This window comes from Microcaecilia unicolor, chromosome 3, assembly GCF_901765095.1.
Source record: "Microcaecilia unicolor chromosome 3, aMicUni1.1, whole genome shotgun sequence".
NCBI lineage: Eukaryota > Metazoa > Chordata > Amphibia > Gymnophiona > Siphonopidae > Microcaecilia > Microcaecilia unicolor.
The window spans coordinates 412,081,944-412,104,191 of record NC_044033.1 but is presented as its reverse complement, the minus strand read 5'-3'; the positions used below and the strand labels follow the sequence as shown (position 1 = coordinate 412,104,191).

Here is a 22,248-nt window from a genome sequence, read left to right as displayed (position 1 = left end):
TCTTGAGGCAAGTGCTGGCTGCCCAAGGAGGAGGAAATCTTAAGTTGGCAAGGTTTAGGGATCCCAGTCAGCCACAGTAACTGCCACAATTTTGGGTAGGCCTGAGTCCAAGATGGGTGGGCTCCGGCCCACCTGTAGCTACGTCACTGCCGTCAAGCCTTTGATTCCAACTCCTACAACATGAAACAGATATCAATTTCTAAGTTGAGTCTGGAACTGTTCTGCAATAGCACGGTCTTTTAGCCTTTCCACAGCACAGTGAAGAGTCAGTTGATGTTTCTGCTATCACTTCATTCAGAGGCACAACAATGTCATCAGAAGGTGGTAATCTGACCCTACCTCTGCTCTACGAAATACCCTTACATCTCTCAGTGTTAATCACCATCACTTCTCGATGTAGATGTCAGTAGCGTAGCCAGCGATTAATTTTTGGGTGGGCCTGGAGGTGGACTGGGTGGGCACAGACCTCTTTCCTCTCCACCGTCCGCCCGCCACCGCCGCCGCCACCACATTTTGTGTCCACCCGCGACCGCCCCGCCCGCGACAGCCCCCTGCACTGACCTGAAGCGCGTTCTCCCTCCAATCCAGCACCAGTGATCATAGCCAGCCTTCTACCACGTCCAGCGCGTGTCATCGGAGCTTCTTCTCAGGCGCGTCCCGCCTACTCTGCAACTTCCTGCTGGACGTGGTAGAAGGCTGGCTATGATCGCCGATGCTGGATTGGAGGGAGAACGCACTTCAGGTCAGTGCAGGGGTCTGTCGCGGGCGGGGGGGGGGGCCTGTAGCAAAAGTGGGTGGGCCCATCCAGGCCCACCCGTGGCTATGCCCCTGGTAGATGTACTCAATTTCATATAACTGGCTAGTTGCGAATATTCAGCACAATGCTGGCTAAGTTTGGCAGCTGAATCAGGCACATTTTTCACGTGATTATCTAGACAAAGGTTACGATCGATTGTTACACCTAAGAGTTTCAGGTTGTCCGCAACAGGAAGAGTGTGATTTAGTATATTTATATTGGTATAGTTGATTTTATTATACTGCGATGAAATATAAGGCGTGTTTTTTCTGCGTTGAGTTTCAGATGGAATGCATCCGCCCATGAATTCATAACTTGGAAGCTGAGATTAATTTTATCTACAATTTCTGGGCTCAAAGCCAACCGTGGAATTTAGCCGGCCTGCCTCCCGCGGGCTGAATATTGGCCGAATCATATATATTCCCACATACACTCCCTCCCCCCTTCACTCTTCTGAGACACACTTTACCTTAAGCTTCCCCACTGAGTCACTCACTCAGATTAAACTAAGTTTGGCAAGAGAGGAAGAAGTATGCCATTGTGTCACACTATAGATTTGTGTTTTCCATCTTGTTAATTTATTGCCATCAGTCTTTACTTGTTTTTAAACTTGTTCAAGAAGGCAAAGTTAATTTTTAGTATATAACCTAAATTAGGTACGGAGGTTAAAGGAACACATAATTCCTTGTGTCATTAATGGATTCGGCAGTCACCACTGTACCATCAGACTAGACTGTTGAGAAGTTGAAAAAACTTCACTCTACAGCATAGTAACAGGTTTTTTTTTCTCATTGATTCTGAACTTTTTCTGTCATCAGATATCCGCAGTGTTGAGTGTCCCATTTTGGCAATGGTTCCTGCAAAGATTTGGCAAGAAATCCGCAACCTTTGGTATTTCTGTAAGTCTCCATTTTTTTCTCCTTGCTCAGTGTCCCTTTGAAATGCAAAGCATCTGATTCTGTGCAACAGGCCTGTGACAGGTGCAATTTTAATAAAACAGGCATTTTGAAGCTAGAGATAGATCAGAAAATTGCAATCCAAACCAATCTAGTCATATCCTGACCTGTTGGTCATGATGTGAGAGCAAATATAGAAAACAAATAGTAGAATCATACTAGAACGAACTAAATCTTCTTTCAGAATGTCTGATTGAACTGTGATCAGAGTTGGTGCAAGGTATGAGCTGCTCTAGGCAAGGCCACTGAGATGGGGGGGGGGGGGGGCAAGATTCACTGGGCCCGGTGCCAGTGATCAGAAGAGACTGTTCTGCTGGCCACAGGTCCTTCTTCCTGCTGCGTCCTGCCTATGCGGAAACAGGAACTTACTTCACAAGACGTGGGACATGGCAGGAAGAAGGACCTGTAGCCGGCAGAGCACTCTCTCTCGTTCACTGTTGTGGGAGGGGGCGGCGGGGGCAGTGGGGGAGCAGCGGCAACAATGTTGGTGGGGGCAGTGGCAGGGCCTTGAAGGTTGTTTGCCCTGGGCCCAGATTTGTCTCTCAGCGGCCCTGGATCTAGGTGAACTTTCAGTTTGACCCTTTATTCAACTAATCTTCAGATCTCTATATTCCCCCCTTGAGAATTTCATAATTAAGTGGAGCAATGGCCATCCCAAAGCCACTCCTCCCAAAATGAAATTGTAAAAATGCATAATTGGACATCTGTTTTTAAACATACAGGTTACAGCTGTTCTTTCTACAGCATTCTTCAAGTTGTACTTGTTGCACTGGCTTCATTGATGTCTTTCGGTCTCTGACTTCTGCTTGGTGTTCAATTCCTTGGACAAGTGTAATATGCACTATTTAGGCTGCCAGCTTATTTGCTGCACTCTTTATAGATGATATAGAATTCCATGGCATCCTTGTTGGTAAACTGGATGAATCTAGTAGGCTTCTCTGGAAAGATTGCCTGATTATGGGATCCTTTTACTAAGGTGTGCTAGAAAGTGGCTGGCACTGCAGTTACCACATGGGTTTGCCAAACGCTTGGGCCACTTTCTAGCACAGCAGAAAAATGGTCAAGGTTGGCTTTTTTTTAATGACCATGCGCTAATTTCCCCATTAGCATGTGGCCTTTACTACCAGGAGCCCTTACCACCACCTATTTAGAAGGCAATAAGGGCTCCTGTTCTACTCATGTGGTATTCAAGTAGCATGCAATAATGTGCCCGTGCTACCCGATTAGAACAGGCATGCCTACTCTCTGCCCCAGACATGCCTCCCACAGCAAAAAGTACAAAATATTTTTTTACCGTGGGAGTAGCGTGTACTGCTGTCCAAACTACTATGCTGTAGGCCCACGTTAGGCCTACTGCGCCTTAATAAAAGGGCCCCTATGTTAGAAGTCCTTCCCTGGTCTTAGTGCCAGTTCACTTTCATATGCTACAATGTGTATTGTTATTTGAGTATGTTTACTGCTGTTACTGCCTTTTGCTTAAGTTCAGGTGCTTCTTGCTGTACACACCTCCTTGGGTGAATTTATTCAAAAAGGCCATCAATAAATTCTAATAACTAACTATACAAATAATAAATATTAAACTGTATTGCATTTATTCAGTGTATACATGAGGGTGGTCTTCAAAAGCTATTCAACCAGGTATATGGACTATTTGAAAATTACCCACCTACACTGCAGGTGATATGCTGTTGGTTCATTGTGTGGATATCAGGAACTATGTTTTGTCTTGACTCTAGAAGTTGCCACCGCAGGTGACTGTCTAGTTTACCAAATGTTTAAGCCAGCCATGAATCTGATTTATTAATTTGTTAAGAACAAAAGAATAGCCATACTGAGTCAGACCAATGGTCCATCTAGCCCAGTATCCTGTTTCCAACAGTGGCCAATCCAGGTCACAAGTACCTGGCAGAAACCCAAATAGTGGCAACATTCTATACTACAAATCCCAGGGCAAGTAGTTTCTTCCCACGTCTGTCTCAATAGCAGACTATGGACTTTTCCTCCAGGAATTTGTCCAAACCTTTTTTACATCCTCCAGCAGAGAGACTTAATAGTTGCAATTTCTACCACACTCCAGCTTATTATCCCACTTCTGCCTCTCTGTCCTAGTATGATGACAATCAGATAAGAAATCACAGTGTAAAACAGGCATCCTGGCAGGCCCCATATGAAAGGAAATGTGTTCTTCAGTTCTTTTTAGAAAGAGCCCCTAAACAAAACCATAAACTTTAATGGTATCAAACAGGCACCAGAAATGTTTTGTAATCCAAAAATCAGAAAAGTACCTTTGGGGAAAGGAAGCATTACAAAGAATTCAACAAATCTTTTATAGTAGTAGTAGTAAATCTGAGATGGATCTGGAGATGGTGCAGGGCTGGTGTAAGGAGGCACCCTAGGTGAAACTTCAGCCTTACACCTCTCCCCCCTTCCCCACCAATTAGCTCTCAGGCCTCTAATCTCATCTCCCCAGAACATCATGCTTTTAAATATTACATTTTGTTGTGTGTGTATATGTGTTTGTGTGTATTGCACACACACAAATAAAGAGAGCAATTTCCAAAAGTCATTTACCCAAGTAAAAGGGCTATATGAAAATTGCCTAACCTTCCTGCAGGTAAAAAAAAAAATTATTTGAGTCTGTGTGACTGTCAGGATCTACTGTTTTATTGTGTCTGCAGCTGCTCTCTGCTGCCTCCCAGAAGCTGCTGCCCTAGGCAACTACCTAGTCAACTAGTAGCTGGGCTGGCCCTGAGATGGTGGCAGCAGATCCCAGATCCATCCTGCACTCCAGGGCAAGATTACCTTGACTGTGAGGATCTTCACCTGGGTCGAAATGCACATTCACGATGACACGCAGAGAGTTGTTTTGCTCGAGGTCGTGAACACGCACACTCTAGAAATCCTTCTTGACGTCAGAATTCCAGAAGAGATCATCCAGCGCACTTTCTATGTTTCTTATTTGATCTCAATTCACATTCCATGTAATTTCTGTGACTGGAAATATCCATGTGATGGGTGACGATAAGCTTTTTTTTTTTTACCACTGTAGATTATCCATGGTCTTTTATAAAACTATAAACTTCCATGTTTTTTATTTTTGAACTTTTATATTATAATATTTATTCAGAGTTAGCTCACACCTTTTTCAGTAAAGGTTCATGTCATGTATTTAATATATCGCTTTCCTGTGGGTACAACCAAAGTGGTTACAAATATTACATGCAGGTACTTTCTCAGTTCCTAGTGGGCTCAGAATCTAAGGGGGTCTTTTAAGGTTTAATGTTTTTTTATTCAGGATCAAACAAACCCAACATCTAGCAACGCAACAACAAGTCTAGACAAAGACATCAAGCGATTACATGACTGTGGCGATATATTAAAATATCATACAGTAAAATGTTGGATAACACATGATCCTGTTTTTGTTTTGTGAGAAGCCTCCTGCACCCTTCCCCCCCTCACTATTCTAGTTTCCTTTCAGATTTAACTGTTGTATACAAGATTCTAGGGGATTCTTTTACTAAAGCTTAGCTTGAGTTATCTGCAGCAAGGCCCATAAGAATAAAATGAGCCCTGCTACAGATAACCCGAGCTAAGCTTTAGTAAAAGACCCCCTAAGTTTTTATACCTGGGGCAATGGAGGGTTAAGTGAATTTTCCAGAATCACAAGGGAATTGAACTCAGTTCCACAGGTCCTCAGTCTACTGCACTAACTATTAGGCTACTCCTCAAGGTGAGTTACATTTAGGTACACTAGGTACTTCCCTCTCCCTGGAAGCCTTATAATCTAAGTTTGTACCTGAGGCAATGGAAAGTTAAGTGACTTGCCCAAGATCACAAAGAGCAGCAATAAACATCAGTGCATTAATAAGTCCAGACCATCTTGATTCAACATTCAGCATCTTAACTCAGCAGCACTTTAACTCGGCTCCTGTTGCCTTCCATGTGAGAACAACAGAGGGAGATGTGGAAATGAGCAAATTGATATTCTGAGAGAAAGATCAAGCATTGATCAAGTATTCCTGGTTCACTGGCTGTTGCATGACTTTTAAATCTGTGTTTTAGTGACTCATGGGTCTCAAATCCAGACCTCCACATTCCCAGGCCTATAGCTCTCAGGGTAACAACATATGCCAATTCATATGGTATTTAGACCAAATACATCACTGAGGATATCCTGAGAATTAGGTGAATTTGGGGACTACAAGCACCGGCAGTGAGCATCAGTGATGTAAAAGTGACCTAGTTTGAGTGGTACCAAGGAAACAACAGGGCAGTCTATCTGCAAAATCCAAGATGGTAAAAAAAAAAAAAAAAGAAAGAAAAGAAGCAGAACAGACAAAAACAATCCAAAACAGTTTATTAATGGTTAACAAACCAAACAGTGCCCAACACGGGCTGTGTTTCGCCCACATATGGGCTAAATCAACAAAGACGCTGTCGTACTGATGCTGCCATCATGTGGCTTGTGCTGTTATATCATGGTGTTGATATTGTGTACACCACTGTTGGTTTGTTAATCATTAATAAACTGTTTTTGGCAGTGCTTTTTTTGTGCCGGTACGCAACGGTACGGCGTACCGGCACCTTTTTCTCCTCCTCCCCTCCCCTCCCATTATTTCCAGCGATTCTCCGCCTCTCTCCTGCCCTCCCATCGACGTGCAGCGATTTTTCCGTCCCTCCCCTGCCCTCACCTCTCCCATATCCAGCGATTCTTCGTCCCCCAGCGTCCTCCTTCACTGCCTGCCAGCCAGCGTCGGAGTCAGAAGCGAACGGTGCAGGCAGCGATTGGCTGGCAGCGTCGTAGCTTCCCTCTGCAAGTCCCGCCTATGCGTAAACAGGAAGTTGTAGGCGGGACTTGCAGAGGGAAGCTACGATGCTGCCAGCCAATCGCTGCCTGCACCGTTCACTTCTGCATCCGACACTGGCTGGCAGGCAGTGAAGGAGGACGCTGGGGGACGAAGAATCGCTGGATATGGGAGAGGTGAGGGCAGGGGAGGGACGGAAAAATCGCACGTCGATGGGAGGGCAGGGGAGAGGCAGAGAATCGCTGGAAATAATGGGAGGGAAGGGCAGGGGAGAGAGAATTGCTGGACATGGGATGAGAGGGAAGGGCAAGGGAGAGAGAATTGCTGGACATGGGATGGGAGGGAAGGGCGAGGGAGAGAGAATTGCTGGACATGGGATGGGATGGGAGGGAAGGGCAAGGGAGAGAGAATTGCTGGACATGGGATGGGAGGGAAGGGCAGGGGAGAGAGAATTGCTGGACATGGGATGGGATGGGAGGGAAGGGAAGGGCAAGGGAGAGAGAATTGCTGGACATGGGAAGGGCAGGGGAGAGAGAATTGCTGGACATGGGAGGGAAGGGCAGGGGAGAGAGAATTGCTGGACATGGGAAGGGCAGGGGAGAGAGAATTGCTGGACATGGGATGGGAGGGAAGGGCAGAGGAGAGAGAATTGATGGGATGGGAGGGAAGGGCAAGAGAGAGAGAATTGCTGGACATGGAATGGGAGGGAAGGGCAGGGGAGAGAGAATTGCTGGACATGGGAAGGGCAGGGGAGAGAGAATTGCTGGACATGGGATGGGAGGGAAGGGCAAGGGAGAGAGAATTGCTGGACATGGGAGGGAAGGGCAGGGGAGAGAGAATTGCTGGACATGGGAAGGGCAGGGAAGAGAGAATTGCTGGACATGGGAGGGAAGGGCAAGGGAGAGAGAATTGCTGGACATGGGATGGGAGGGAAGGGCAGGGGAGAGAGAATTGCTGGACATGGAGGGGAGAGAGGAGAATCGCTGGATGGGGAGGGGAGGACAGGGAAGAGAGAATTGCTGGACATGGAGGGGAGAGAGGAGAATCGCTGGACAGGGAGGGGAGGACAGGGAAGAGAGAATTGCTGGACATGGATGAGAGGGGAGAGAGGAGAAATGCTAGAAATGAATGGAGAGGAGAGCAGGAGATAGAGGAGAATTGCTGGACATGGATGGATGGAGGAGTTGGCTAGGAGAGAAGAGAAATGCTGACTTGGATGGAGGAGAGGGGAGAGAGAATTATTTCTTTATATGGATACAGAGGAGGGAAGAGAGATGAGAAATGCTGGACATGGACAGAGGGGAGGAGAGAGGAGAAGTGCTGGACATGAATGGAGGGAAGGAAAGAAAAAAGAAGATGCACATGGATGGAGATGAGGGAAAGGGAAGAAGAGAAAAACTGCACATGGATGGAGAAAATAGGCAAAAGCTGGATCCATGTTATACCTCCTCCAGTCAATTCCATGGAGAAGGACCCAGCTTTTACTTATGGATGCAGGGCAACAAAAGAAGAAGAAAGGAAGAAAGTAAAGAAATAAATGGAAAGGAAGCCCTGGAAATGGAGTTAAGAGAACAGATAGGAGCAGAATCAGAGACTGGGACTAATATGGATAGAAAAACAAAGTCACCAGACAACAAAGGTAGAAAAAATCATTTTATTTTCATTTTAGTGTTTGGAATTTGTCTTATTTTGCACTGGGTATACTGGAGCTGTAACAGCTTACAGAAATTATTTATAATGAAAAGAAATCACATTATTTTTTCTCCTATACTAGTTTTATATTTTCAATGATGTCTGTTTATATGCGCCATGGCTGGTATAAGGGGTGTGACTAATGTGGGTGTGGCTATAATAGGGGCGGTGCCATGTGTGGTGACCCCGCCCACAATGAGTACCGGCACCTTTTTTTCTACAAAAAAAGCACTGGTTTTTGGATTGTTTTTTGTAGCGCTATAGAAATGATAAGTAGTAGTTTTTGTCAGTTCTGCTCTTTTTTTTTTATTGCCATCCTGGTTTAAGTGGTTACTGCATGGTGCTATTCACCCCAAATGTCTTGGCTCTCTAAGCACACTTCATTGCACCTGATTCCTTCTGCTTTGTTCTCTTTCCCACAGTGGATGATTCCATTTGCGGTCTTGCTGGTTACAATCCCCAATTTGATTGTGGCTTATCTGGTAGCCGTGACTTCTGGCCTGAGCATTGCTGCATCTCTTCTGTTGCCATGGTAGGAATATATATCCCTGGTTGCAGAGAAGGGAAGAAAACACCAGAGATCAACTGAGGCCTATGGCATACATCGGGAAATAAACTGGACCCATAGGGTCTTTATCTGCTGTTTTGCTCTATGTTTCTCTGGGTCTAAAGGGGAGTTAGTGTTAACCCCCACATGTAACCCAGCTTAATGTGCCTTAATGCGAGTGTTACCTAATATTCATGTGTGCTTATAATCTGCATAAACATTAGAGTTTTTTCATGGTAATGATTAAGGTGATAATCGCCTTAAAAATGCACAAAAATGACCTCATTAAGTATTAATGCAAAATGTATAATCCAGTGTTAATGCGTAAGGTGAGCCACTTAACCTCTCCTGAGGTGTAGTTAATGTTACCGCTTTAACTTGCTTGTCAGTCACTTGCATTTAGTGTTGTGGCTTGTAGATCATAGATCAGAATGTCGGTGGGGTTATTTTTGATTTGGTGCAGCAGCAAGAGAAAAACTGGCTGCCTTCTGCCGAAGAAGATCCATGGAGTACTTTGGAGGCTACAAGTAGAGGTCTGGGGGTGAGGGTTTCCAGGAAACCTATGATGGGTCACCTTTGCTATAGGAATTAGAGGGCTGGAGGCTCAATCCTGTCCTGGGGGAGGGAGGAGGTTTTCTTGTAGTAACTGGATTTTTCAAGAATGGGAAAGCTTAATATGCAGGACATGACAGATTTGCCATCTTGTCTCACTGTCTATAACATGTCCATAGTGATGTTACTGCATTCTGAGTATCATTATCATTAAAATCAGATATTATATTGGTGTAAAAATCAGCAGGAAACTTAAATTGCAATACCAGTTTTCATGACAGTTACTAAATAAATCCCTGACAGGGTGGTAATTTGCGCTGTTAATGGTGGTCATGCTGTGCTTTGGGTTAATGCTTGCATTATTTGATATAGTCACACTATTTTTAATGGGGCCTGTACACTGAACTAATTCATGTGTGCTAGCTGTGTTGATGTTAGCACAATGGGAAAAATTTTATAAGGAGCTGCCTTTTTGGGGGGGGGGGGGGGAGAGGGGCTAATAACATGCATAAATGCCAGTATTGTAGTCATTTACACGCATGTGAATGACATCTTATAAAATACCCATTAGTGTGAAAGTGCATTTGTAAGTTGCATGGTGTTTACTTTTGCTATGGGTATGCACAGGAGCGGAACTTGGGTGGAGCATGGATTGAGTCTGCACTTGCGCATATACATTATAAAAGTTCTTAATATATGGGGTACTTGCAGAAAGTATATGCCAATACTTACATGAGCCGATTCTTATGCACTCGTGCAAGTATTTCATGATAAAGTCAAGATGTCATGCACTTGACAATATAAAATCAGCATAACATAGGCGTATAGAAATGCACATTAACTAGGTACGACTTTATAAAATTAGACTCAATGAGGTATATTTTCAAAGCTCTTAGACTTACAAAGTTACATGGAGGGGCATTTTCAATATGACTTCTAAGTCTGACTTTGGACGTTTTGTACAAAACGTCCAGAATCCGAATAGCAAAGATAGCCATTTTCAAAACAGCATAACATCTAACTTTTTTTTTCCCGAAAAAGGTCACTTGTTAGATGTTTTTGTGCTCTGTACATTTATCTTTTTCGTCCATTTTTGGAAAAAAAAAGTCCAAGTAAAAAAATGCACAAAATCAAGCCATTGGGATGTAGGAGGAGCTAGCATTCTTAGCATAATGGCCACACAGACGTCCCAGCAGACCAGTAGGGCACTGCAGTGGACGTCACCTAAAAGCTCACAGGTACACATCTCGCTGTTGCTCCCTTCTATTGCATATTGAACCCTCCAAAACCCACCAGAAACCTACTGTACCCAACTGTACACCTCTACAACAGTCCTTATGGCTGCAGGTGTCACCTATATATGGGTCCAGTAGTTTTTTTGTGGGTTTTGGAGGGCTCACACTTTCCGCCTCACGTGTAACAGTTAGAGTGGATTACAGGCCTGGGTCTCCTTCTCCATAGTGCACTGTACCGACCACTAAAGTACTTCAGGGAACTGCTTGCTACTCTAATAGGACTGGCTATAACATCTGAGGCTGTCAAACAGGCTGGTATGTACTATTTCTTTTACATTTTGGAGGGGTGGGAAGGGGGTCAATGAACACTGGGGAGTAAGGGGGAGGGGGGTCATTCCTTTATTTCTCCAGTGATCATCTGGTCATTTGGGGCACTTTTTTGTGGCTTAGTCATCGTTAAAACAGGTCTATCTCAAAACATCTTAGTTTTAATCCTGGACGTTTTCATTTTGTTCCATTACGAATGAAAAATATCCCCAATCCCACCCTTAACACACCCCTGACTTGCCCCTTTAAGATTTGGACACACTGCAGACAAACTGCATAGAAAAATGTCTGGAAAATGGGTTTTGAAAATACCGATTTGGACGTTTTGGTGAGAAAAACGTCCAAATGCTGCTTTATGCCACTTTTTAGACATTTTTCTCTTTCAAAAATAAGCCCCATAGTAACCTATAGAACTTTGTAAGTCTAAGTGCTTTGAAAATGAGCCCCATAATCTGTAAGTGTACATTTCTGAGTAGTTTGTGAACCCTGTCCACATCTTTCTTCCAGCTTCCTCAGATGCGGGGTAGGAGCTGCAAGGGGCTTGGGCCACAGATAGCTGTTAGGCCAGATACTAGTGCAGTGACAGAGAAGGAAGTTTAGGAGCCTCTTTTCCCTCCTAACTCTGTAAAATCTTCAAGGAAAACTCTACCCAGGCATTCAGACTTTTTAACTGACTGTCAGAAAAATAAAGTTGGGTTATCAGGAAGAAAATCCCTTAATTGTCAATAAAAATGTTTTTTCAGAACTGACCTTGCCCGATTATTATGTTTTCTGTGGCCTGCCTATTGCTGGTAGGATAGGGTAGCAGTTGTTAGAATGCAGAAAATGAGTAATGAAAGAAAGAAAGAAAGAAAAAATAATTGTAAAGGCATATACCTTAGAACAGTGGTTCCCAAACTTTTTTGGTTCACGGCACCCTTAGTGTCTGAGCAATTTTTCGTGGCACCTCCCCCCCCAGCCACACAGGTCTCCACCCCCCCCCCCCCGCCTCGCCACACATGTCCAATATTTCTCCCTCTCTCCCCCATGCACCATCTCCCCCGCAACCCATGCCCCCTTGTAATCCATTATTATCCATTTTTTACCTTGTTCCTGGGGAGAAGATGAAGAAGAGTCCGGAGGCAACATGATGTCCCGCAGCCCCGACCTCCCTCCCATACAGCTGAGTAATGAGCAGTCCGGGTCCCAGGGAAGGAGCAGGCCTCCAAACTTCCAGGCTGCCGGTATTAGCAGTGATGTGTAAGCACTGCCTTCAGCCTGCCCCGGAAGCCTTCTTTGTACAACCACTTCCTGTTCCTGCGTATACGGGATGCTGTACAAAGAAGGCTTCGGGGGCAGGCCAAAGACAGCACTTACATCGCTGCTGGCAACCTGCAGTGGGCGAACAGGTGGTGGAGGGAGAAAGGTGAACATACCGCACCAATGTTTGTTACGGTGCTCGGCATGTGAACTCCCATCTGCCCCACGGCACCCAGTTTGGGAAACGCTGCCTTAAAGAGATTCTGTATCCACCACTGAAGTTCCTCATCTTCTTCATACCTCCAACATTGTCTCTGTAATAGTAAGGGAAAATATACAGTATATGGCAGGGGCGTAGCTACGTGGGGCCATGGGTACGTGGGGCAACGGGGACATGGTCCCCCCACCGCCGACCCCTTTGACCCCCCCTCCCGCCGCAGCCATGCAGGACATCAGACTCACAGAATCCTTGCACTACAGATCAGCAATGCGGCTGCGCCAGAGACCGGCGCTGAAGAGGACTTCGGCTAGTGGGGGTTGGGGACCCCCACCAGCAAAGGTACCCAACAACGGCTAGCGGCGGAGGGAGGGGAGTCAAAAGGGGCGCCAGGGGGGTCAAAAGTGGCGGGGGTTGGGGGTAAAATGTGCCCCCTCACCTCGGGCTCTGGACCCCCCTCCTGCCAAAGTCTGGCTATGCCCCTGGTATATGGTTGTATGTATTTTTCCCCCTTGCGTTCTCTAATAGTGCATCAGTGTCTGTATCTATCTGGTAGCTGGCAGCCTTCTTGTGGCTTTGTGGGGGTTTTTTTCATCATCTGAAAATCTTGAGATTCTAAGCTGCAATTGTGACTTTCTGTCTTTCCTGTGTGCTGCCTGCATCTATCTGTTCTAGTGCAAAAGGAGGTACTCAGACCTTCTGGCACCAGCTCCTGCCAGAGGACTAGAGTAGTTTGTGAAAGGGAACCTGGAAGGATTAGAGTAGTTTCTGGAAGGGAACCTGGAAGAAGGGAAGGAGTTGGACCTTCTGAAGGGGTGTTGCTAGTGGCAGTTGTATACTCCCCCAAAGAACATTTAAACTCTGACTTTGCCATCAAAAATCTGTCTTTGGAACCTCTCCCGCCACTGACCATACTGAAAGGTTGGCCCCAGCCCTGGTCCCACCAAATAAATAACTTATGTGCCTCTTCTCCCACCTTCCAGGCTGTGTCTAGGCACTTGCCCGAGCACCTCTACAAAAGGAATTACATCTCGTTTTCCTACCACTGTGATTAACAGCACTATGGGACCCAAGAGCTTTATTTTTGATTGTGCCTTTGCAAGTTAAGCTGTTTATGTAGAGGTTGATTCCAGTGTGTGTTTTCTAGCAAAAAAGGTGCCAGTACTCAAATGCCAGGCCACCCTTCAGGGGTGGGGTTATCACTGAGGGACCCACCCCACAATAGCCAGGCCCCCTGCAACCAGTCACAGAATTTATGAAAAGGCAGAATTGGTGTGTAGAGCCTGAGCTCTTTCATTATAACTTGGGGACATGAATCAATTTTAGCAGACAATGAAAAAGGTGCCGGTACTCAGTACCCCCAAGTACCCCCTCAAAAAAGCCCTGGTTGATTCATACCTGAAAGTTAACTAGGCCCACAGCAGCTGAATCTGCTGCTGTGGAAGGGAATATCTGATGACAGTTTGTGCTGTTTTGAAACACTAAAACCTTATTTATAAGAGCTCAGAAGATAAGCTTGGACCATAAGGGAGATGAAGCCTGATTATAATGGTAGGACCAGGCTCTACTCTCTCTCTGCCCCTCCCCCCATAAGGGTATTCCCCTACCTTGCTAAATGGTTTTGATTTGCTTTTCTAAGGCTCTAGCCCTGTGCTATTCCAAACAGCGTTCTAAAAATAGTGCTGGAACAGCGCAGGGCTTTACCGCCCCTATGATCAGAGATAACAGAATGCAAATTTAAACATGCTTTTAATTCTGATCATAGGGTAAAAGAGCGGGAGAATTGCTCAGGCACAATCCTCCCACACTTGTTTGACAGCTCTGGGCTGTAAGAAGCCCGACTTGTCAAACATAGGGGCTGGAGGTCTGTGGGACCCCCAAACCCCCTTGCAATACAAGGCCCTGGTGGCTTAGTGCTTCCCCAAAAACCAACATCTCCATTCCAAGCCAGCGACGGGGGCTGGAGGTCCAGCAGACCTCCAGTCCCCTCAACCCAAGTTAACAGGGGGCTAGAAATCAGCAGGCAGTGTACCAAACATTGGCGTGCTGTCCGCAGCAAACCCACTGATCATTGGGAAGGAATAATAAAATACCTGTTTAGCATGCTACTTGCACTCAGAGTCTGTTTAGCATGCATTTGCATGCTACTTGCGGTCAGAGTCCGCAAGCGCGTTGTTTCATGTGCTCGGGGGCTCTGATTTTATTTTATTTTTTGTTACATTTGTAACCTGTGCTTTCCCACTCATGGCAGGCTCAATGATCATGGGACAATAGCAAATGTGGGTGCTAGTATGATGCTAATAGCCTCTAGTGCCCATGTTTGAATCTGATCATCTGCCCATATGTTCACTACTGCTCAGCATTAAAGCTGCCCAATTCTGCTGTGCTTAATGTCCCCATTTTACTGTAGCATAAATTTGTTACCGCTCAGAAGACCAGATACTAAACATTTGTTTCGTGGACACAAAACGGGGAAAAGTCCTTTTGTACATCATTTCTTCTTAGTGATGTAGCTAGTTCTACAGCTAAATAAAGAAAAGAGTTGTCTTTCTGATCACATTTTATTTGTAAGAATTTCCACAAGTTACCCTAATACTACTTTCCTCTTCCTTGGCCAAGGTCGATGCTCCCAGATGTTGTTGATGATTTTCGTCTGCTAAACCCCCAGGCAAAGGGGCTTGAAACAATCTTCTATTCGTCGTTTGTCTTCTTTACTAGGCTTTCAGCTGGGATTGCATTAGGAATTTCCTCCTTAAGTTTGGAGTAAGTGATGTTTGTATTTATTAATAGAAATTCGGTAAGATGTAGTAAACATACCAGCAGTACTAATAATATAAATATAGAACTGGATATTCAAAATGATTGAACCAGGGGTGGGGCGGGGAGGCATTTTATTTTTTGTGTCCTCTTTTTGTCTCCGCAAATATGGTAACCCTAAATAGTAGCAACACTTCATGTTACTAATCCCAGGGCAAGCAGTGGCTTCCCCATGTGTGTCTCAATAGCAGACTATGGACTTTTCCTCTAGGAACTTGTCGAAACCTTTTTTAAACCCATATATGCTAACGGTACCTGCTTTAGCAAGGTCCAGCGAAGCTGTTTTCGGTGGAGGTCCGGATCACAGCTCTGAAGGGGCGTCATTGAGCCCCAAGTACTGTGAGGTACCTCTGAGACCCGGAAGTGTTAGCGGAGTGCAGGAGCAATCTCAAGGTGCACTGATGATTACCCCTGACTCTGCAGAAGGATTCTCCCATTGTGGTGTCTTCTTCCATACCTGGCAATGGAGTAGAGGCTATGGATACAGCTAAACAAGCAGAGGAAGGATGGCTGGTGAGTGTGGGGAAGGACATTTCTTGTTCAGTTGGGGAGCCACAGAAACCACTGGTAGTGACCTTAGAGGCAATGCAGACTGAGAATACCTCTTTCCTGGTTGTGGTTAACCAAGTAGAAGAAGATTTTTCTAAGCCCATTTCTAATGCGGCAGTAAAACAGCCCTTTTTAAAAAGGTTGGGTGCTAATGTTGCCAGGGTGGGAAGGTGGTAAGGTTTTTGACAAAGTTCCTCATGAGAGACTCCTGAGAAAATTGAAAAGTCATGGGATAGGAGGCAATGTTCTGTTGTGGATTAGGAATCGGTTATTGGACAGAAAACAGAGGATTGTTAAATGGCAATTTTTCTCAATAGAGGAAGGTGAATAGTGGAGTGCCACAGGGATCTGTATTGGGACCGGTTCTATTTAAAATATTTATAAATGATCTGGAAATTGGAAGGATGAGTGAGGTGATTAAAATTTGCAAATGACACAAAACTATTCAAATTTGTCAAAACACATGCGGATTATGAAAAATTGCAGGAAGACCTTAGGAAACTGAAAGACTAGGCATCCAAATGGCAGGTGAAATTTAATGTGGACAAATGCAAAGTGATGCACAATAGGAAGAATAATCTGAATCATAGTTACCTGATGCTAGGGTTCACCTTAGGAGTCAGCACTCAAGAAAATGATCTAGGTGTCATTGTAAACAATACGCTGAAATCTTCTGCCCAGTGTGTGGCATCAGCCAAAAAAGCAAACAGGATGCTAGGAATTATTATGAAAGGGATGGTAAATAAGACCAAGAATATTATAATGCCTCTGTATCGCTCCATGGTATGACCTCACCTCCAGTATTGTGTTCAATTCAGGTCGCTGTATCTCAAAAAAGATATAGTGGAATTAGGAAAAGTTCAAAGAAGAGCAATCAACATGATAAAGGGGATGGAACTCCTCCTGTATGAGGAAGGGCTAAAGATGTTAGGGCTGAGAGGGAGATATGATTGAGGTCTACAAAATACTGAGCACTGTAAAAATGGGTAAAAGTTAATTAAGTTATCACTCTTTCAAAAAGTATGAAGACCAGGGGACACTCAATGAAATTACATGGAAATACTTTTAAAACAAATAGGAGGAAATATTTTTCACTAAAAGAATAGATTAGCTCTAGAACTCACTGCCGGAGTTGGGTTTAAAAAAAGATTTGGACAAGTTCCTGGAGAAAAAGTCCATTATCTGTTATTTAGATGGGCATGGGAAGCCACTGTTGCCCCAGGATTGGTAGTATGGAATGTTGCTACTAATTGGGTTTCTGTCAGGTACTTGTGACCTGGATTGGCCACTGTTGGAAGCAGGACATTGGTCTGTCCCAGTATGGCTATTCTTATGTTCTTATGAGGTAGAGAGGAGAATTTGGAATGGGGGAGCCAAGGGTGCCATGGCACCCCCAATGCTGATTTTCCTGCGTTATAAGAAAGGTCCTTGTACAACTTTTACATGATTATTTTAAAGCCCAATTTTTTTCTTTTCCTTCTGTTTGACTATAGGCACATCATGCAGCCTAGACAACACAATAATGTTTCTCTGAAGCTGACACCCTGGTTCAGACACTAGCTACTACCATTGTCTGCTACCTGATCCACTTCCTCTAGAACACTCACAGACCCTTATACTGAGAAATAAGGGTTTAAACTGAGAATCAAATCTCAAAGATGCATCTGGTGCAGTTTCTTTTAAGAATCCATAATGTTTTATCTGTGCAATCATAGGGCTCCTTTTACATAGCAGCACTGCTGATTAGTGGTGTGCTGAATGCAAAAAAGCCCATTCAAATTCCCATGGGCCTCTTCGCATTCAGCGCACGCTAATCAGTAGCACCGCTTTGTAAAGGGAGCCCATAGTATTATTTTATTCTTATAAAATTAGCACCCGAAACTCAGAAAATTCATATAGAGTTTCTTTTTCTGTGGATCTCTGAGCATAGCTGACTTTCTCCCCATGTGATTATAATTTTATTTCTTTGATTTGGTAAAGGCGGTTAGCTTAGTGGGGTTTAAAAAAGGTCTGGACGGCTTCCTAAAGGAAAAGTCCATAGACCATTATTAAAATGGTCTTGGGGGAAATCCACTGCCTATTTCTAGGATGAGCAGCATAAAATGTATTGTACTGTTTTGGGATCTTGCCAGGTATTTGTGACCTGGATTGGCCATTGTTGGAAACAGGATGCTGAGCTTTATGGACCTTTGCTTTGTCCCAGTATGGCAATAACTATGTACTTATGTAATTTGTTTGCACTTACACTACTGTAACTGCAATGTTTGCACAGCCTTTTGCTTGCAGCTGCAATAACAACTGTCTTATTGGTATATAATATTAATAACTCAGTTTTTTCCCCATGTTTGTTAGATTCACTGGCTACAGCACAGGAGCCTGCAAGCAGCCCTATCACGTTGCCATTACACTTAGAGTCCTGATTGGAGCAGTACCTGCAGCCTTGATAATTATAGGCTTACTTATCCTCATCTTCTATCCCATCTCAGAAGAAAAGAGGAGAGAAAATGAACATGCACTCAATATGATACGGTAACCTTTCTTTAGACAAAACTATACTTTAATAGTATTTGAAATCTCTAAGCAGGGTCTGTTCTACCAGCAAGACTGGTTTCACTAACTGCCGCCACTCCACCCCCTCCCCATTATGTCATTCTCCTTTTTCAATACCAACACACCCAACTCCCTACATACTACTTATTCACAAACAGTAGCAGAAGATTGTTATTGGATCAGTCAGAATCGCATGCTGCCACCACATTGGCATTATACTTAAGCCAAATTATTGATCTGGGTGGGCATGTAATCGTCATCAATCCAACTCTGAAATTTTATATATTTTTTGTATACATTTTTCCATATATGGAGAAACACAAAAATACTTAGCTTCATATAGGTTGTTTTTTTCACCCCAGTGTTCCATTTGATAATCCAAAATTTATACAAAAAAATATATAAAATTGCAAAGTTGGATCGATGACGATTACATGCCCACCCAGATCAATAATTTGGCTTAAGTATAATGCCAGTGTGGTGGTAGCATGCGATTCTGATTGATCCAATAACAAGTGGGGAGCCCTTACCGCCACCCATTGAGATGGTGGTAAGAGCTCCCACGCTAACCTGGGCAGCGCGTGGTGCTTGATGGGTGACATCATCCAACTGAGCCCAGTGCAGAAAATACTTCACAGCAACTTTCTAGAAGCATGTGAGAGCAGTGCACCATGCATGCGTGCATCTTCCCACCCGTCATCACGTGGGATCATGTCAGTCTCCTTTCCGTTACACGCTGACCCTACTTTTTTGGATCACGTCTTTATCAAGACTGTTTTCCAGTTAATACATTTTCCTATACTCTTCAGTGATTTCGTGAACAGACCCCTGATGTAGGCTTTATGCTGAAACACAGTGCTGTGAGGTCCTGAAGAATAAAGGTTTTATGTATCATGTTCCTCGTCCTGCTGTTTTTTCATGGAAGAGCCTTGCTGGTCACACTACTCCTTTCTTTGGAGCTGCTGGCTACACACATAGCAGGAAAGGATGCTGTTGGCTGCTGCAGCCCAAGATAAAGGCAGCCAAGCTGCAGCACTCAGGGTTGGGGAGGCTTAGCCGCTCCTTGCCTCTAATACAGTGTGCAGACCTGCAGAGTCTCCCACTGGGGACCAAGAATCTCCCGCTGAGCCAGGGGCTGCCCTCTGTTCTCTTTCCTTAGATGTCTTCCTCTATCCTGACCTGCCTTCCCACCACCCAGGTGTCCAATACCACTCGCCCCCTTCCTCCATGGCCCTCCTGTGATGTCACTTCCTGTAGGCAGATGTGACAGAGGAAAGTCCCTAGTGGGGCCAGCCACAAGCAGCCTGTTTACAGTGTTGTCTCTGCTGGCTAGCCACTGCTGGTGCTTTGGGGGGGGGCTGTGGGGAGGGGGAGGGTGAAGGAGATGCCTGACCCACACGGGGAGGGTGTGTGTGTGTGTGTGTATAACAGAGGGAGTTGCTGGATCCGTGTGGGTTGGGAGGAATGAGCAGAGAGAGGGCAGACTGGCACAGGGGGAGGATCTAGAGCCCATTGTATGGAGGGGACACAGATGTGGAGCCCACAAGGGGGTAGTATGAAGGGAGAGAGGCTGGACTGGGAGGGTGAGGGAAGAGAGAATGACCCAGATCAGAAAGGGAGATAGGAAGGAAGGGGGAGATGCTTGGCTAATGGAGAGGAGAGATAGATACCAGATCATGGGGGGCGGGAGGGGATTCAGGGTGTGAGACGGAGAGATGCTAGCCCCACAGTGGGTAGGTAGGGGGCAAGTGTAGCAGGGGAGAGAGAGAGAGCGAAATGCTGGCTTTATGGTGGGGGGGTAGCTGGACAGAGAGAGGGAGAAATGCTGATGCTGGGGTAGGGGGGTCAGGAGGAAAGGAAGATAGGGAGGGACAGAGACATAGAGAGGGGATGCTGGACATGGAAGGAGCATAGGGATAAGGACAGGGACACAGTGCGGCAATACTGGATACAGGAGGAGAATAGGGAGAAGAACACAGAGGGGAGATGCTAGATAGGATGGATAAGGGTTTAGGAAGAAAGATGGATGGTGGCCATACAGAGAGCGAAGATATGTCAAAAGGACAAAGACCTTTGAAAGAGAGTTAATAAAAAACAGAAAACAGAAAAGAGCCACTTGGACCAAAGCAATGCTGAGACAACAAAGGTACAAAAATGATTTTTTTTTCTAAATGTATTAATTGTAATGTGTCAGCTTTGGGAAATGTGCATATCTGATATCTTGCATTTCAGTTTCTATTTCTATTACTATGATAGATTTTCTATATAAGTGTGGAATGTGTTTGCTTTTGGCAGGGTTTGTGTATTGGAGCGCTTAAAGGGGACCAGTCTTAATTTTTCCTCCTGGGGGTTCACTGTATTCTAGATATACCAGCATCCCCTTCCACTGGCAGCAGGAGATGGCTTTAATATGATATCATCTCCTGCTGCTTAAGGGGGAGGTGGATTGTTGGTGCTGTGGCCAAGTTTTGTTGGAGTCAAACCAGGAGGTGGGGTGGGCGGTTCTGGGGGTATGACAGAGCATGACTGAGGTGCAGCAGGGCAGAGCTGGGGGCATGGGTTAAATCTCACTCTCAAAGATTGAGCCCCCTCGGCAGCTCTGAAGGTACCTATGCACAGTGTGCACTGTTGTTCTGCATCAGGATTTTTGAATAGGACCATGTACCCCCTCCTCTCGCTTACTCCTTGGGATATGTGTACCATGTTTTAAGAACCAATGACTTAGAGCCTGGTTACTGAGTGGATCTTCTCGACTAGATAAGCAGAGTTGTTTGCCTGCTTGCTGGTTCTGCCTCATCTCTATCTAGGGGAAATTTTTTTAAGGATTTGAACCAAAGCCTTAGGCATCTGGAGTCCAAAGCACGCCCAGACACACCCCTCACTCCTGTGCTTCAGCCCTGTACAAGTCAGATACTGGCTGCTTATGCTTTATTTTTTTCGTTCCTCAGGTACCGACCCAAACGACGACCCACTCTTCTTGGATGATGGAAGGCTAAACCTCTCACGCAACGGGTCACTGACTACCATGCTGCAGCGTCTTTCAAGACCACTGCGGGTACTCCTTTACTAGCTAGCGGTTAACCAGAGCTGGATACTGAACTTTGAAGCTTACCAACCCTGTATCACAAGAAAGAAAGAGCATAAGTGTCCTTTATGCATTTTTTAAGAAGCTATATATATTTTTTCAAATACACGTTAGTTTTTTTTTGCTAGAGAGACAGAACAGCGATCACTTTAACAAATGAGGCCCACTATCCTACAAAGAAAGAACGTATGAAATTCTGTTGTCCAACTCATCATGCTGCTTTTAGAACCCCCAGAACGGGATATAGTGGAACTCTATAAGCATCTCTCAGAAGTTTCTGTATTATATCCAAATGAGTGTGTTTGCTGTAGTGGTTTTGGTATAATAATATGGATAGCCTTGTGTGTCACTTTTTCAAAACAAGGATGAGAGGATCTCAAGGAATTCAAAGTGATTGTATGATGTCAACCAGCATAATCACTGATGGAACGATAACGACACACCTAACAACCAACTGTTGTGCATACTACACAAACAGGGGGCCCTTTTACCAAACAGAGGTAAAAGGTGGCCTCGGCACGCCCGTATGCGGGTCTTTCCCGTGTGCTGAGGCCATTTTTACCACAGCAGTAAAATGGTTAAAAAAAATCCTATTTTCTGTATTAATAGCCACGCGCTAATTTTCCCATTAGAGTGTGCCTACTGCCACCTATTTTTTAGATGGTAAGGATTCATGCACGAACCCTGCGCTAATTGGTTAGTGTACAACAATGTAGCTGCACGAACCGATTAGCGCAGAACATTACTATTCTCTGCCCTAACCCACCCTCAGCCCTAAAAAATAAAACACCTATGTTTATTAAGGTGCTCTATAGGCGTGTTAGCATTTTTAACGCACGTAAATGGTTTAGATGTGTTAAAACGCTAACGTGCCCATA

General features: G+C 44.8%; 1 protein-coding gene across 4 annotated transcripts in view; it reads left to right on the top strand.

Annotated features, from left to right (window-relative positions):
• The window catches only part of MFSD2B (major facilitator superfamily domain containing 2B), a 104,690-nt gene extending 82,442 nt beyond the window's left edge, over positions 1 to 22,248 (top strand). For all 4 annotated transcript variants that reach the window (XM_030198804.1, XM_030198803.1, XM_030198802.1 and 1 more), the window contains 5 exons: positions 1,615 to 1,695; positions 8,675 to 8,784; positions 14,989 to 15,132; positions 18,088 to 18,264; positions 21,234 to 22,248. In XM_030198804.1, coding sequence (XP_030054664.1) covers positions 1,615 to 1,695; positions 8,675 to 8,784; positions 14,989 to 15,132; positions 18,088 to 18,264; positions 21,234 to 21,270 — 549 coding nt within the window. In that variant the 3' untranslated portion in view covers positions 21,271 to 22,248. The remainder of the gene's footprint in view (positions 1 to 1,614; positions 1,696 to 8,674; positions 8,785 to 14,988; positions 15,133 to 18,087; positions 18,265 to 21,233) is intronic.